The sequence below is a fragment of the Diorhabda sublineata genome, chromosome 1, assembly GCF_026230105.1.
Source record: "Diorhabda sublineata isolate icDioSubl1.1 chromosome 1, icDioSubl1.1, whole genome shotgun sequence".
Taxonomy (NCBI): domain Eukaryota; kingdom Metazoa; phylum Arthropoda; class Insecta; order Coleoptera; family Chrysomelidae; genus Diorhabda; species Diorhabda sublineata.
In genome coordinates, this window is record NC_079474.1 from 39758664 (window position 1) to 39772501 (window position 13838).

Genomic DNA, 13838 nt, shown 5'->3' on the forward strand with positions numbered 1-13838 from the left:
TTTAGGTCCTGTTCTACGGCTTCCTGTCATCTTATGTGTGGTGGTCCTGGTAGTCTGTGGCCTTCCAACTCCTCAACCCTTCGGCATCCGTTCGACGTGAGACTAAGTCATCTGAGTCTCGCACTCTTGATCTCTGCTACCAGGCTAGACTTGCCTCTTATCTGCAGTGGCGGATCTAGAATTTTGTTTTGAGGGGACTGAAGGAGGGAACATTTTATGAATGGACCGTTGAGTTACTATATGGCGTCTTAGATAGTGTACGTTAATTTCAATGGAATTAGATAAACTCACCGGGCACTAAAATCAAAATACTTTATGTTAATTGATTGCAGAGAAAGTAAATGTAACTAAGACGTTATACAAAGTATTTAAAGTAATTATATTTATATGAAACATACATTCTCACAAAAAATTTGTTAAACGTTTTAGGGGGGCTTAAGGCCGGAAGCTCTCCGCGGTAGATCCACCAACTGCTTATTTGTGTGGTAATATTTTAAATAACGCATGTATGTATAAATTTAATGAAAATTTCTTTTTTTTTAATTCATATTAATCTAAAAATCCCGAATTAATACATGCTTAACTACTGAATCTACCCTGATATACGCTACTGATTAGTTAGTATTCGGCATTTTTTGTCGTTAGATTAATAATTTTATGTCTTCAAAGCTATTGGATATGAAAGATTATATTTTTCATGGTTTATAAATATATACCTGTTAATTGACTAATTGATTCAATAAAATTATTAATTCAATTAGACAATTAAGGGTTAAAATATATTTAAAAAATGAAATTCGTCGCCCTCTATATTTCAATAGCTAAACTGTGAATATTCCATTTCTTTAATACACACAGAAAATAATCAAAATCTTTCCTGACAAAATGATGGCTTCTCTGCATGCCATTTGACACTTAAATGTCATTTGTTTTGACACCCTTAATAAAATGTCAAATTTGTTGAGAAAAAAAGCAGTTCATTACACCTACCTAGACTACACAAAACTTATGTAATTGAAGTTTATTATGTTCTTTTTAGCATAGTGTTTTTTCATGTTACATATTTGTAATCATGACGAAAGTGTGCCGTTTGTGTTTAATAAAACTACAAAGAGGCTCAAAATATTTCAATATTAACGCTGTTGAATCATTTACAGGGTTCATGCCCTACCGTGACCAGTTAACTACGTGCATTCCGGAAATGGTATGTTTGTTTATTGATTTTTATTTCTTTAATTCCATAATGTTTTATTCAAACAATTATGTTCATTTTTATAACAGTATTAAAATAAAAATTAGGACACGCATTTATTTTATAATATAGTGACAGTAGGCGTGTTGACATCATAACAGGAAAATGTCAGTATGACAATACACTATTTTTATTATCCTAAAAAGATTTTGAATATCAATGATAACCTTCTTTAATATATTTGACATGCATTAAAAGGTCAAATTCAGATGTTCACGACGAATGCCTTATTTTAAGCAATAAAACAACAATATAAACACATTTTCAAATTGTTTATACATTTTGGAATTGACTTCTGTTTGATTGTTTTTCCCAACAAATTTTATTTGTTTCTAATGAGTCATTGAAATATAAGAATTTGTTGTTTATTATGCCAGAAACAAGTGAGCAAAGCAGGGTTGTCATAATATTCAAATTTATAAATACAAAACATTATTATAAACCCTACTCATACTTAATGTTTTGACTGTGTAAAAAAATGGATAGTTAATTCAATAACTCATTTAATTGTCAAATATATCGTGAAAATTACATCTTAAAAATGATAAAAGCATATTTATTTACTGCTAATAAAATCTTATGCTAAGTTTTGATTGATGCTTTCCTTTACATATCCAATTGCTACAGTGGCGTGGCTATGCTTGAAAGGTTTCTTTTAATGCGTTGCCATCAAAATTGCTATTGACAATTTGCGCAATGTTGGAAACTGGATCCACAAATTTCGGAAAACAGTCTTTAATGAAAGTACTACAAAAGCCTACAAAATTCATATAAGTTGTGAGATTCCAATGGGAAAAAGGCTTCAAAAAAGGCAGTGTTTAATTGAGAAGCTGTAGATTCCGCTGAAATTCAGAATTAATTATTCTATTACAATGGTTGCACTGCACTAACTGAATATTACAACAATTTTGGATTCTTGTATGACATAAGTAATTTGAGATTTTTGACAAATACGGAGCTTTTGAAGCACCATAATGATTTATGTCTAGATGGAGAAAACAAAGATAGAATTTTATGAGCTTTGCAAAGAACTACAACTTTTAGTGCCTAATCTATAAAACTCCATTAAAAAGACGCCAGTCAGATGATTTAATACATAATTACCACATTACTTTTGTAAAAAATTAAATTACTCAAGTTTCAAAATAAAACCTTTTTTCCTATATATATTGTTTATGAATTTTCGTATTTTCTAAAATATCTGTTAACTCTTTATTGCAGGCTTTAGATTTAATACCTAATCCAGTAATATGCAATAATTGCAGAACTGCTCTAAAATCAGCTTATGATTTTAAGATACGGTGTTTGTTTGTTGAAAAGAAAATCCAACAGCATATTGAAGCGCAAGTTGGTTTTAATGAAATTAGTTATGATCTATCACATATATCTACTGATGATGTACCTCCTTTGAACAAATTAGCATTACTTGTCCCCAAAATAGAGGAAACAGAAGAACCAACCACTTTACAACCTGAAAAATTTTTAAAGGTGAGTCTGTGGAAAAAACTGAAGAACATCAATAACAGTTTAGATTATACAAAATTCTTATAATATCTTTGTATTTTAACAATAATAATATTATTATGTTATATAATATAATATAATCTCAATCTGCTCAGATTGTAGCCATACAAATCAAGTACTACAAAATCTGGTGAGTTATGGCTGCAAATTCGAGTGCCTGGTCACTGGGGTAACAAATGCAACCTTGTGTGTCCCTTACCAAACAACTGCTCCAATTAAAAAATCGGGAAATCCGACTAGTGACTGGCACGGGCATCTAAGATGCAATCTCCACACCATGGGTATCACGGACGATCCAGAGTGCCGCTGATACATGCAGGAGGATGGAACTGCAGACCACGTCTTCTGTGAGTGCCTAGTACTCAAACGAGCGCGAACCTCACAGCCTGATGACATCAAAAGGTTCAAGCCAAAGTACTTGATCGGCTTCAAAAGGACATCAGCCTTTGCTAACGTCAAATGGGGCACTATCTGGAGCCCTATATATGCTCAACGACCCCATAATACTATTATGAACTATTAACTGGGTTTGTGAAAACTAATGTAATTATGTAAATGAATTTTTGACCAAATTTCAACAATGAAGATTGTTGTGATATTTGTTCTTGAAAGTGTGTCATTCCTACCTGGGTGGTGATGAAATAAATTTTAAATGATTTTGGTTTTTTTCATTATAAAATCCCACACTATTTTTTTGTTATAAAAAATTTATTATTTGATGTGATGTTCTTAGATACAAAGTGAAGAGCCTATTCCAACATTAGAATCAGAGGATCTATCATGTAGTACTAATAAAGAAACTTCAGACGAAACACTTAATATTAGACCTGTAAAATCTCATAAGCCCTATAAGCATTACCCAAGAGGACGAGTGAGTGTAAATAGACTGTATTCCCCTACTGATGAATTTGTATGTAATTTTTGTAATGAAAGCTACAAAAGCTTACAGTTTCTAAGAAAACACAATAATATATGTTCCAAATGTAAGTAGCATTCTCAATATAACAAGATAATATTTATGCCAAATTAAGTATTGTATATACTAGCATAGAGGATTTAGAGTAACCAAGTGTTTTTATGTTAAATTTTAACATCTATTCAAAAGTTTTTATATAAATTATTATATAACAATTTTTTGTGAAGTTGTAAAAAAATTAATAACAGAATATGAACAACTGTTACATAAATATCAATTTACTGGTAATTAACATTAATTACATCAAATTTGAAATACATATAATCAGTAATAAGAAATTTTTTTATATATATTTCATGGAACAAAATAATGTAATTTTTTTCCATTAAAACATGAATTTTGCAAACAATTTTTTTTAATTGTAGATTTTAATGATCCCAACTAAAACTCTAATTTTATTAAAAAATTAGAATGTACAAGTATTTGTATTTTTTGACAAATAGAAGAGATGTTAATTTGCCACTATAAAACGTTTTTTTTTTAGCCACACAGAAGGAAACTACTAAAAATATTTTAACAAAAAGGCCACACCTCCCTACAAAAGCTAAAAATCATTTGAAAAAATGGTTATTCAGGCATACAGATGTAAGTTCTTAGTTGTTTAAGTGATTACTGTACTTATGTATACATCACGATCATAATTCATATATTTTTTTGATAATTTATGAACATAAGTTGTCTTGAGGTGCATTTTTCAATTCTCTTTTGAATGACATGCAAAAAACAAAAAGGCATTTTTTGAACTTACCGGGTCCTAGAATTTAAGCAACGATATTCCCGCGAAAGTAGTTGCCTTGCCTTTCAAAAAACGTTTGTCATTTGATAATATTTACTGGTGTTACTAGTTTTCTCTATCTTTAAAAAAAACCTGAAGTTTATGAAGTTATTTTTATGGCTATTTGAAATTGAGTGAAATATTAGATATTTAATATATATAGGATTTTATCATTTGAATTTTTCTATAATTAAACCATGTCCAAACACCCAATGATGTTACGCAAATACGTTATTAGATAAAATTATTCATTTCAAACACTGATGGTTCATTTTTCTGTAATATTTAGAAAAAATGTGACTCCAAGAAACTTGATATTAGCATGGTGATAGATCAAGTGAATAAGGAGGGTGGTTTATAACATAGTTTAATTTTTCGTTTCCTCATTTTATATGATGCTTCAGACTCGTTTTTTTGTTGTAGCATCCTTATCCTACAGACCAAGAGAAACAGATGTTAATGCAAGAAACCAATTTATCACTTCTACAAGTTGAAAATTGGTTCATAAATGCTAGAAGAAGGATTTTGCAGGACCTTACGAAACTTAAGAGGAGGGGTTTGAGAACAGGTATCCATTGTTTGTATCTTTTGCAAAATATTGAGATTTGTGGTTTTAAGAGGCAGCTTTATATATAAATAGATTCAAAAATGTGAGACCGATGTTGAGGCTAGGAAAGTTAATGAAATATTTTTTATACAAGTTCCTATACACTTAAAATTGTTTATTTAAAGTAATAAATAACAGCATCTCAATTTGTGAAATAGTTAGACTTTTATTCATTTGTTTGATGGTCCCATTGATATTTTTAAAACCTTTTGCATTTAGTGTTTCACAGTTATTAGCCAGACAAATATTCTAATGAAAAATTTAGTAAGCATTTTGTAACATATACTAATGCCAAATTCAATTATTCACTATATTTACCTTATAGGTAGATAAGCAATCCGTTGAATCGATTGTGATATTTTGTCCATAATCTCCTTATAATTGAAGATTTATCCAGTCACATATGAACCATGTAAAGTACCCCTTCATCTACTGTAATGCATTTTTCAAATATAACCAGAAAATCAGCCCAGTTTTAATGTAAAATAAAGGCGACTCCACAGCTTGAGAAAGGGAAGCATGTACAGCAGTGGAAGAGATGGCACCGAGTTGTTTAAGGAAGCCACAAATGACACCCCCAACACGGTAACTCCGCATTTCATAAGCAGTTATACATCAGGGACACTGTAGAGAAGGCGAAGGACCACTCTGATTACATCTTTTCTTATCGAAGAAGGTTAGAAAGGATTTACCCGAGGCAGCGAAAACACACACCCACATCAAGACATCAAGAATAAGAAGACAAGGGTGCATAGCCAACAGGATAACTTCCTAAGTAATACTAGCAAGGAGGGCAAGTAAAATCTGTTCATCTGGCTTCGGCGTATTCGTTATCATCATACTGACTCCTGGAGTATTTTATTTTCTTCACTGACGCTGCTCGGAGCAAGTGGAGCATACCACGATGAAAAACTGGCGCCCGAGGCAATCCTATACCTGAGCTGTGGCGTTAAACCGTCATGTAGCGACGAAAGAGCGTTACACTACGAAGGAATAATAAAAATAAATCAATCACATTTTATTTATTTATTATTAGAACCAACATTAAAAATTTTATTGAAATAAATTTTATTTTTTGTTCAAATTTTATTTTCACGTTTCCATTAATAACGTTTATGATCGCTTAAGAACCAATAATTCATGTCAAAGTTTTTGATAAATCTCCAGAATTAATGGATTTCTTACCTTGTAATGAACAGTACTAGGAAAACATTGGATTCTTCTTGATATATCAAGCTTATCAAATATACTATTCTCAAAATAACTTTCTGCTACAGTAGAGCTTCTTCATCCATCATATTATTTAAAGAAGTGATATTCACTTTTACAGTTAAATTTATAAATGAAGAATTTCTTCGATTATGTTACTGATAATAAGAATTGTCCAGCTCCTCAAAATAGACATTACATTTTCTCTTCATTGTTGCGAAATCGAGCCGTTGTTTCAAGCCTGGGAACAGAAAATAATCCGAGGAAGCTGAATCTGTCGAATAGGGGGCACGAGGTAGCAATTGAAAGTTTAATTCATTAATTTTGGCCATTGCAATAACAGATATGTAAGCTGGTGCATTGTCTTGATGAAACAACACTTTCTTCTTAGCCGTTTTTGCTTGATTTCTTTTTTTTTTTCAAGTTCGAAATAGTTCATTATTGATGGTTACCAAACAAATACTAACTACTGCCATCTCTAGGTTAGGCCAGGTACTTCAAGGACCATCCTCGTTGAGTTTAAGACACATTCTATTCTCATATAAAACTTTCTAAGACACTAATACAAAAAAATATCTGGTTTTGTAGTGCGAGAATTGCAGTTAAAATTTCAGGAGTATCACAAAAATAAGAGAATTTTATTATATAACAAGCTTAGACTGAATAATAATTAACAGTCTGTGAACCACAAGGTGTGTTTGTAAATAAGAGAAGGCTGTAGTATGTAACTAATAGTGCTTGACGTATTACTCATATCTAAAGAAAACTCATACAAAGGAGAATGTGGAGGGTATCAAGCCAATCAACATTTTTGGCGGATTTGCAGCAATCACAAGAATAAGCCATTCTCATTGTTGAAACAGTTGGAAATTACCCAGGAAATTTTAGCTGCGAATCTCAATATTTTATGTATTTTCATAATTACACTTTTTCTTCAGCCGAAGATATATATGACTCTCCTCTTGGTCTAGAGATGGATTATGAAGATTTAGTCCCGCAAACGGCAATAAGCGGCCAATCACCCGAGGAAGGAATAAATCCTCTAGAAGAAGTCGACTTACCTGCCCCTTCTGAAGTTTTGGTCAAGGAAGAACCGGAAGATATTGAAGAAGAACAAGTAGATCTGGCAAAAGTGAAATGTGAAGTATTGGAAAACCGGTAACTTTTTATAAAATGACTTTTAAATGAGTATAATATGACTGATCTTCAAAATGGCATAGTGGGAAAAGTAATATCTAGGGATTTTTTTAAAAGCTGCATTTAAAAATGTGATAATGAGCGTAGTATCTTATAAAAATAGATTTCTATGTCAAACCAAATTAATCCAAAAGTATTGCATATTTTAACAATTGGCGCATGTACGTCGTATCATTGAGGTTCCTCCATTTTCTTATCAGGATTTTAAGAAATCTTGCATACAATACATCACAGTCTTAAAGGCCGCTTCACATGATGCAATAAAATGTACAAGAAATTGCATGCAATTCTTTGCAAGATAAAAATATTGCATAGACGAATATTGCGCGAAAGCTGCAATTCTAGGGTGAAATCTATTTGCTTTTGTTTTATGAACCAATGTGTCCATCAGGCTCCAAAAGCAAGACATCAGTAGACTTAATTATTGACATTGATCCACTCTCCACTTTGTTACTTACTTAGTTTTGTTATTATCATTTTTAAACTGGTCACAAAATATTAAATATAATTTTAGGTGAGATATTTATTCAATTCACTCATGGAATTTATGTTAGGGACAACCATTATGCAATGGCAAGATACTTGTATAATGCCAAGCGAATTGCAATATTCATCTATGGAATATTTTTACCTTGCAAGAAATTGCATACAATTTCTTGCAAGTTGTATTGCACCATATCAAGTTGCCTTAATATCATCACTTCTTACTAGAATCTTTCTGATTTTTTGAAATATTTATTTTCCACGATTTTTTCTAATTCGATTATTGGGTCAGAGGAGACAATGGAATGTGATGACAACGAAATGCAATGTACGACTAGTTGAAATAATACATGTTTATAATTGATTAACGGCTTCCAATATTTATCATTTTTATAAACAGTAAAAACAAGAGCATTTTTCATTGGTAAATTCTTTTTGTGATTAAATTTTCAAATTAGTAATTTTAATAAGAAAAGAAATTCCGCGGCATTTTGAATATCACTTTTTGTATCGTAATTTTTAATCAAAATCAAATTTATTCTTAAAAGGAAAACTCGAGTATTTGTTGGCAAGATAAATTAACGATTTGAAGTAACTTCATGAGTTGTTTTAACATGGACGCGTTATTCTCTATATTGTTGAATGAAATTTCACCAAAATGACTTTTATTTTATGCTGAATATCAAGTGAAAAATACTTTTTAATCATAAGTGACAGGCATTAATATGAGCTTCGTAAGCTTTAGCCTAGTTATGAGGCGCGGGCGTCATCATTGCTATTAAAATGTCATTACAAATGAAATATTTTAAATAGGACTTAGTTTCTCAGTTTAAAATTGAACATATTAAGAAATTTTGATCAAAATACTAGACATTACTATTTCCAAACAGTCAATCTATACGAATAAAAATTTTAGGTAAAAATTAAGTGTTCTTCTAAGGTGAGGTTGGCAATATTTACTTTATTTAATCTTTAATATTTTTGTTATTAAGTGAAAAATAACTGTTATTTTTAAGTCAGACCCTAATTGAGTCTCTAATGTGTTTTTTGTACGAAATGATGGTGGGGGAAGTATTTATTTTTTTTTTTTTTAGTTATAGTGAAAATATAAAAGGGTTTATTTAATTTGTACAAACACGAAATGTTCTTTCATTTTATAGTTGCAAACTGCCTAGGATCAATATTCAATTGGATATTGACAATATATTTTTTTCTATAATATTATTGTCGTTAAACCACATTTTAATTTCACTTCAGGGTTCAATGACTTGTGATTCTGGTTAGTTCTGATTTCATTCTGAGTTTTCTTATTCTGGTCTATGGCATTGTGATACAGCTTATTGTATGTAATTCATCCAGAAATTACAAATGTGTTTTATACAATATCTGCAGATCTTAATGTACCAAAAGAAAGAGACAACATATGCAATGTTGCAACTTTCACTTTTCTGTTTGGTAGATATATTTAAATTAGTATCGTTTAAAAAACAAATATTTTTTATAAATTTCCACCTAACAAAAATTCCAAAATACAAAAAAATGCTAGATTTGATAATTATTTTTAGATTGTAGGTTTTGCACTATTTGATGTGAACAATAACTTTTTTACTTTAAATTACTGGAAAGGCACTTCCATTATTTCAAGTTGGAATTTCTAGGACTGATGTTGATATTCATATTGAACACACTGTTTAATTACCAGAACACTAACATTCAACATTATAATGTTATTGTCAACTGGCGGATGCCGTGACCAACTTTCCAACGGTTCAACCACCCATTACTTGCAGTAAACTATTGATCACCATTCATTAAATTGTTTAGTTGCACAGCTTTTTTGTACAAGAGGTCCACTTTATGGTGTTCCTTTTTCTCTCTCTTGGACAAACCATAAAAAGAGAATTCCATCGACTTTGTCAAACTTAGAAACTTTGGATGTTTAGCGATTTCCAAAAATTTGGCTAGACGATGATGCTGTGCAGAACTGCTTCAGCTTGGTACGTTTTTTCCAATCAGAAATTGTTGTCTTGCCTACTCCAAATACTACTGCTAGCTTTGTAACACTCTCGCCTTTATCTAAGCGATTCATAACCTCGGGTTTTTCTTTTAAGGTACAAGTCGTATGTTTACGTTTGGTACCGGTAGTCATTATGTTTAATAACTAAGAACGTTAATCACAGATATGTAGTTTTAGTCAACAGTCGAACACTGCAATAAAAACTGACGCAGGTAAACAAACCGTAATACAATAGTCCTATACAACACTCGAACACTGCAACTAAAACTGACGCAGATAAACCAGCTGTAAAAAAATTACCGAGCGAGGCAAGGGGTAAAGATGCGCATGACGCACCGTTGATGATTCAACGTATCGTCTGTCGTCAGAAATACTTGAATACATACCACGTTTTGTTAATTCTTTCTGTTGTCCCGTTCCTCGAGTTTTCGAAATACGAAGAATTATTTTTTTCCATTTAGCATTTGAATGATACGATTTAAAAGTAGGGAAATGTTTTGTTATTTATAAATATGTACAAAAAACAACGTTTATTCCTTTGAAAACGATTGTTGAGTTAATCCGAATTTTCACAGTGAATATCCCTATTTCAAAGTTACCAGAAATTTTTCTTATATTGAAATTATTACGTAAATTTTATTTTTTTACTTAATTTAAAATTTTTCTTAATAGCTCTCTTGAAAAATACTCATTTTTCGCAAGTTTCTTTAACTCGAATATACGTTCTAAATCAAATCAAAGTGCTTGTTGATTTTTATTCATTAGAAGGCCTAGGTCAAACTACAAGTTTGAATTTACTAATTAAATGTATGACGACGACACTTTTTTTTATATGAAATAACTAATTATTACATTTTTGTGATCACATTGAGAAAACTATCCATTCAGTGAAAGCCAATTTATTCAACGATTTAAGATGAATCATTATTACAGCATCTATTGGTGATCAAGAAATATGTACGTATTAAACATGACAAAAATCAATATTAATAAGTGAAAAAAGTATATTGAAAAATAGTGGTTAGCATATCAGATTCACTGTGTTCTACAATAGGGTACTTGCATGGTTTGAGACAAAAATAGTTGTGGATAGTTTATATACAATCTTTATTATAATTTTTTATTCTTTGACTAATATTTATAGAGAAAAAAATAATTAAAAATTTTGTAGGTAGTTTAAATATTTCAGTAAGGCCGCCATATTGCGTGACGTTATAGGTATAAAATAAACACTGAACATATGATACAAAGTAAATATGACAGATTTCCCAAAATAAGCGTTATGAAAAATGGTGTATAAATCATGATAAATCTAATAAAGTTTTTTATGAACTTAGAATATACTACACCAAAAAAGGTTTGAAAGTGTTGGTCGTTTAGACGATCCTGTAAGATGTAATTATTTGTGTTGCCAGGATCATTTTAATATAAGTAAGATTTAACTTCTTTTAATATTTTATAGTAATTAAGTTTATTATGCTTTTAATTTTTAACCTGATTATGTAATTATGTTTATGTTTATATATAGACAAATGTTTAATCTATACGTAACTAATAAATAAAAACTGGATTATAATAGCACTCGCTACGTTTCAGGCAACGATAACCTCGTGATAATCAAGCAGACAACTGCTCAATGTTTTTATTAAACCTATGATGTCACAACTGAAAACCAATGAGAATCGTTTTTTTTTGGTGTTGTTAAAAATTTGAAATTTTTGCGATTTTCAATTAAATATTTAGATATTATTTTTTAACTTTTAATTAAATACTTTACTTTCTGACATTATTTCATAATAAGAACTTATAAAATAAATACTTTTTAAAAAATGCAAGTACCCTATTAGATTAAAATCAGTTTATTTATCTTACTGTCATAGGCCTTTGCACTATTCAGTATTTAAAAAAAATTATTTTTATACTATTGTTAATCCTTTATTTTTGTATGGTTACGTTTATTTAAGAGCCTTATATCATTGGTGTACTTCTATTAATTCATCAAATCTATATTTAGTCAAAATTATCGATCAGAAAAAGTGATAGCACCGAACCACTTTAATATAGAAAAAATATATGCGAGGCATAAATATATTAATTTTTCACTTTATACATAATTTTTATTATATTTTATACTTTGTATTGTTGATTTGAAGATAAAAATATGCGCTTTCATTTTTGGAGTACTACAATGATACGAACTCTTATTATTGTCAAAAATTTATATTTATAAAGCTTTATTAAATGGTTCGTCCTTTATACTTTTGATATCCCGTTTGTAAATCGCAGTTAGACAAACTGAATCACGTTTCTGCTTAATTTATTGAGTAAAATTTGTTTATTTTCATATACCTAGTATTTTTATTTTATGAAGAATTTTATTACGTTTGTATACACCAAAATACCTGTTACATATTTATTAGATTATTGTCTGTAAATATATTAATAATAATAAATGTATTTTTATTTTTTATGTTCAAATATAGTAAAAGTTCAGTCTAAATCAATTTGTTATTTATACATCAGATTACTTAAGGGAAGTCGTGAAAAGAAAATCTCCAAAAAAAAATAGTTGGAAATATTATTTTTTATCTATCTACAGTTTGAAGTGTGTAGCAGTATACAGCAGTAATGTGCAATTCCGTGTTGTATAAAAAATTCTCAAGGACGACTATACTTTATCAAATCATTTGGTGTTTCTAAAATATATTTCAGTTACTCTAGTGGCATTGTGTAGACAAAAACACTTAGGAAACAGTAAGTTTATTTTAATGGATTTGTTGGAGACAACGATTCAACGGATTGTGCAAATTAATAAAATTTTGTAAGCAAACTTCAGTCGTTGAACTATACATTCTTTCTTATTTGAAATAAAACACCAGCTGTGTTAAGAAAAATGGTTACAATTGAAAAGTGTATGAAAAAAAAAACAAAATAAGTTTATCTTTGATTTAATTGATACAATCAAAATACATGTAGCCTTACTAACAAATATTGCGTTAATAAAAAATACTCGCTTTTTTATCCGTTGATTGAAAAATGAAACTACTTCCAACAAAAACAAAAACAATTGTAACAAAACATTCCAACAACAATATGAAACAAGAAGAAAAAGTTAGAGGAAGTAGTTTCTCTTTCATACAATCTTCGAGGCAAAAACCTAGTTTTTTTATAATTCTAAAATTTTCATCCTAAAGGTATTTTCCTTAGATCTAGTTAACTGAGTATTCAGCGTATACATAATATAGTCATAAGAAGCATCAATACCTAAAAGTATCTGAAATTCAAGCTGTTCAAAAAGTATTATCACATCACTATTGTTTCTTTGTATTTGTAATTCATTTCTATCTGTATACTCATGATTCAAGTACGCCTAGAACGTAAAAAATTTTTGACAATATAAAATAGTTACAACTCAAATTTCTCAGCATTTTTTTTTTTTAGATTGAAATATTTTAAATATTTCTATAACACACGCTAACTAAGAAGAGGTAGATCCGCGCATTTATGATTAAATTGAATCCGCCTTACAACCCATCCGTGGCGTTGAGTGAATAAAGAACTTATTAGAAAACAGAAAAATTACATCTGTACACCAAACTTTTAAATCGATCTTCATCCTTAAAAGACTCACTCATCCTCTTTCGAATCGTTTTCCAAATGGATAATTAAGTTTTTAGAACCGTGGATGTGTTTTACCACCAATAAACCTTCTCCCGTGGAAATTAATTCCAGTGGGATAACCTCCTTGGCAGGAATCTTCACATTTATTCCTTGACTACTTAACTATAGAGAGGACTG

At 30.0% G+C, this 13838-nt stretch overlaps 1 protein-coding gene across 2 annotated transcripts; it reads left to right on the forward strand.

The window, feature by feature from the left end:
- Positions 1–930: 930 nt before the first annotated feature.
- LOC130449211 (uncharacterized) lies at positions 931–12540 on the forward strand. Of its 2 annotated transcripts, none has more exons than XM_056786891.1 (6): positions 931–1204; positions 2474–2740; positions 3510–3759; positions 4237–4337; positions 4951–5095; positions 7282–12540. In XM_056786891.1, exons 1-6 carry the CDS (start codon positions 1073–1075, stop codon positions 7503–7505), a joined length of 1119 nt encoding a protein of 372 aa, XP_056642869.1. In that variant the 5' UTR covers positions 931–1072; the 3' UTR covers positions 7506–12540. The 2 variants fall into 2 exon arrangements, with proteins under 2 accessions (XP_056642869.1, XP_056642876.1); XM_056786898.1 differs by having other exon boundaries at positions 7315–12540.
- The last annotated feature ends 1298 nt before the right edge of the window (positions 12541–13838 follow it).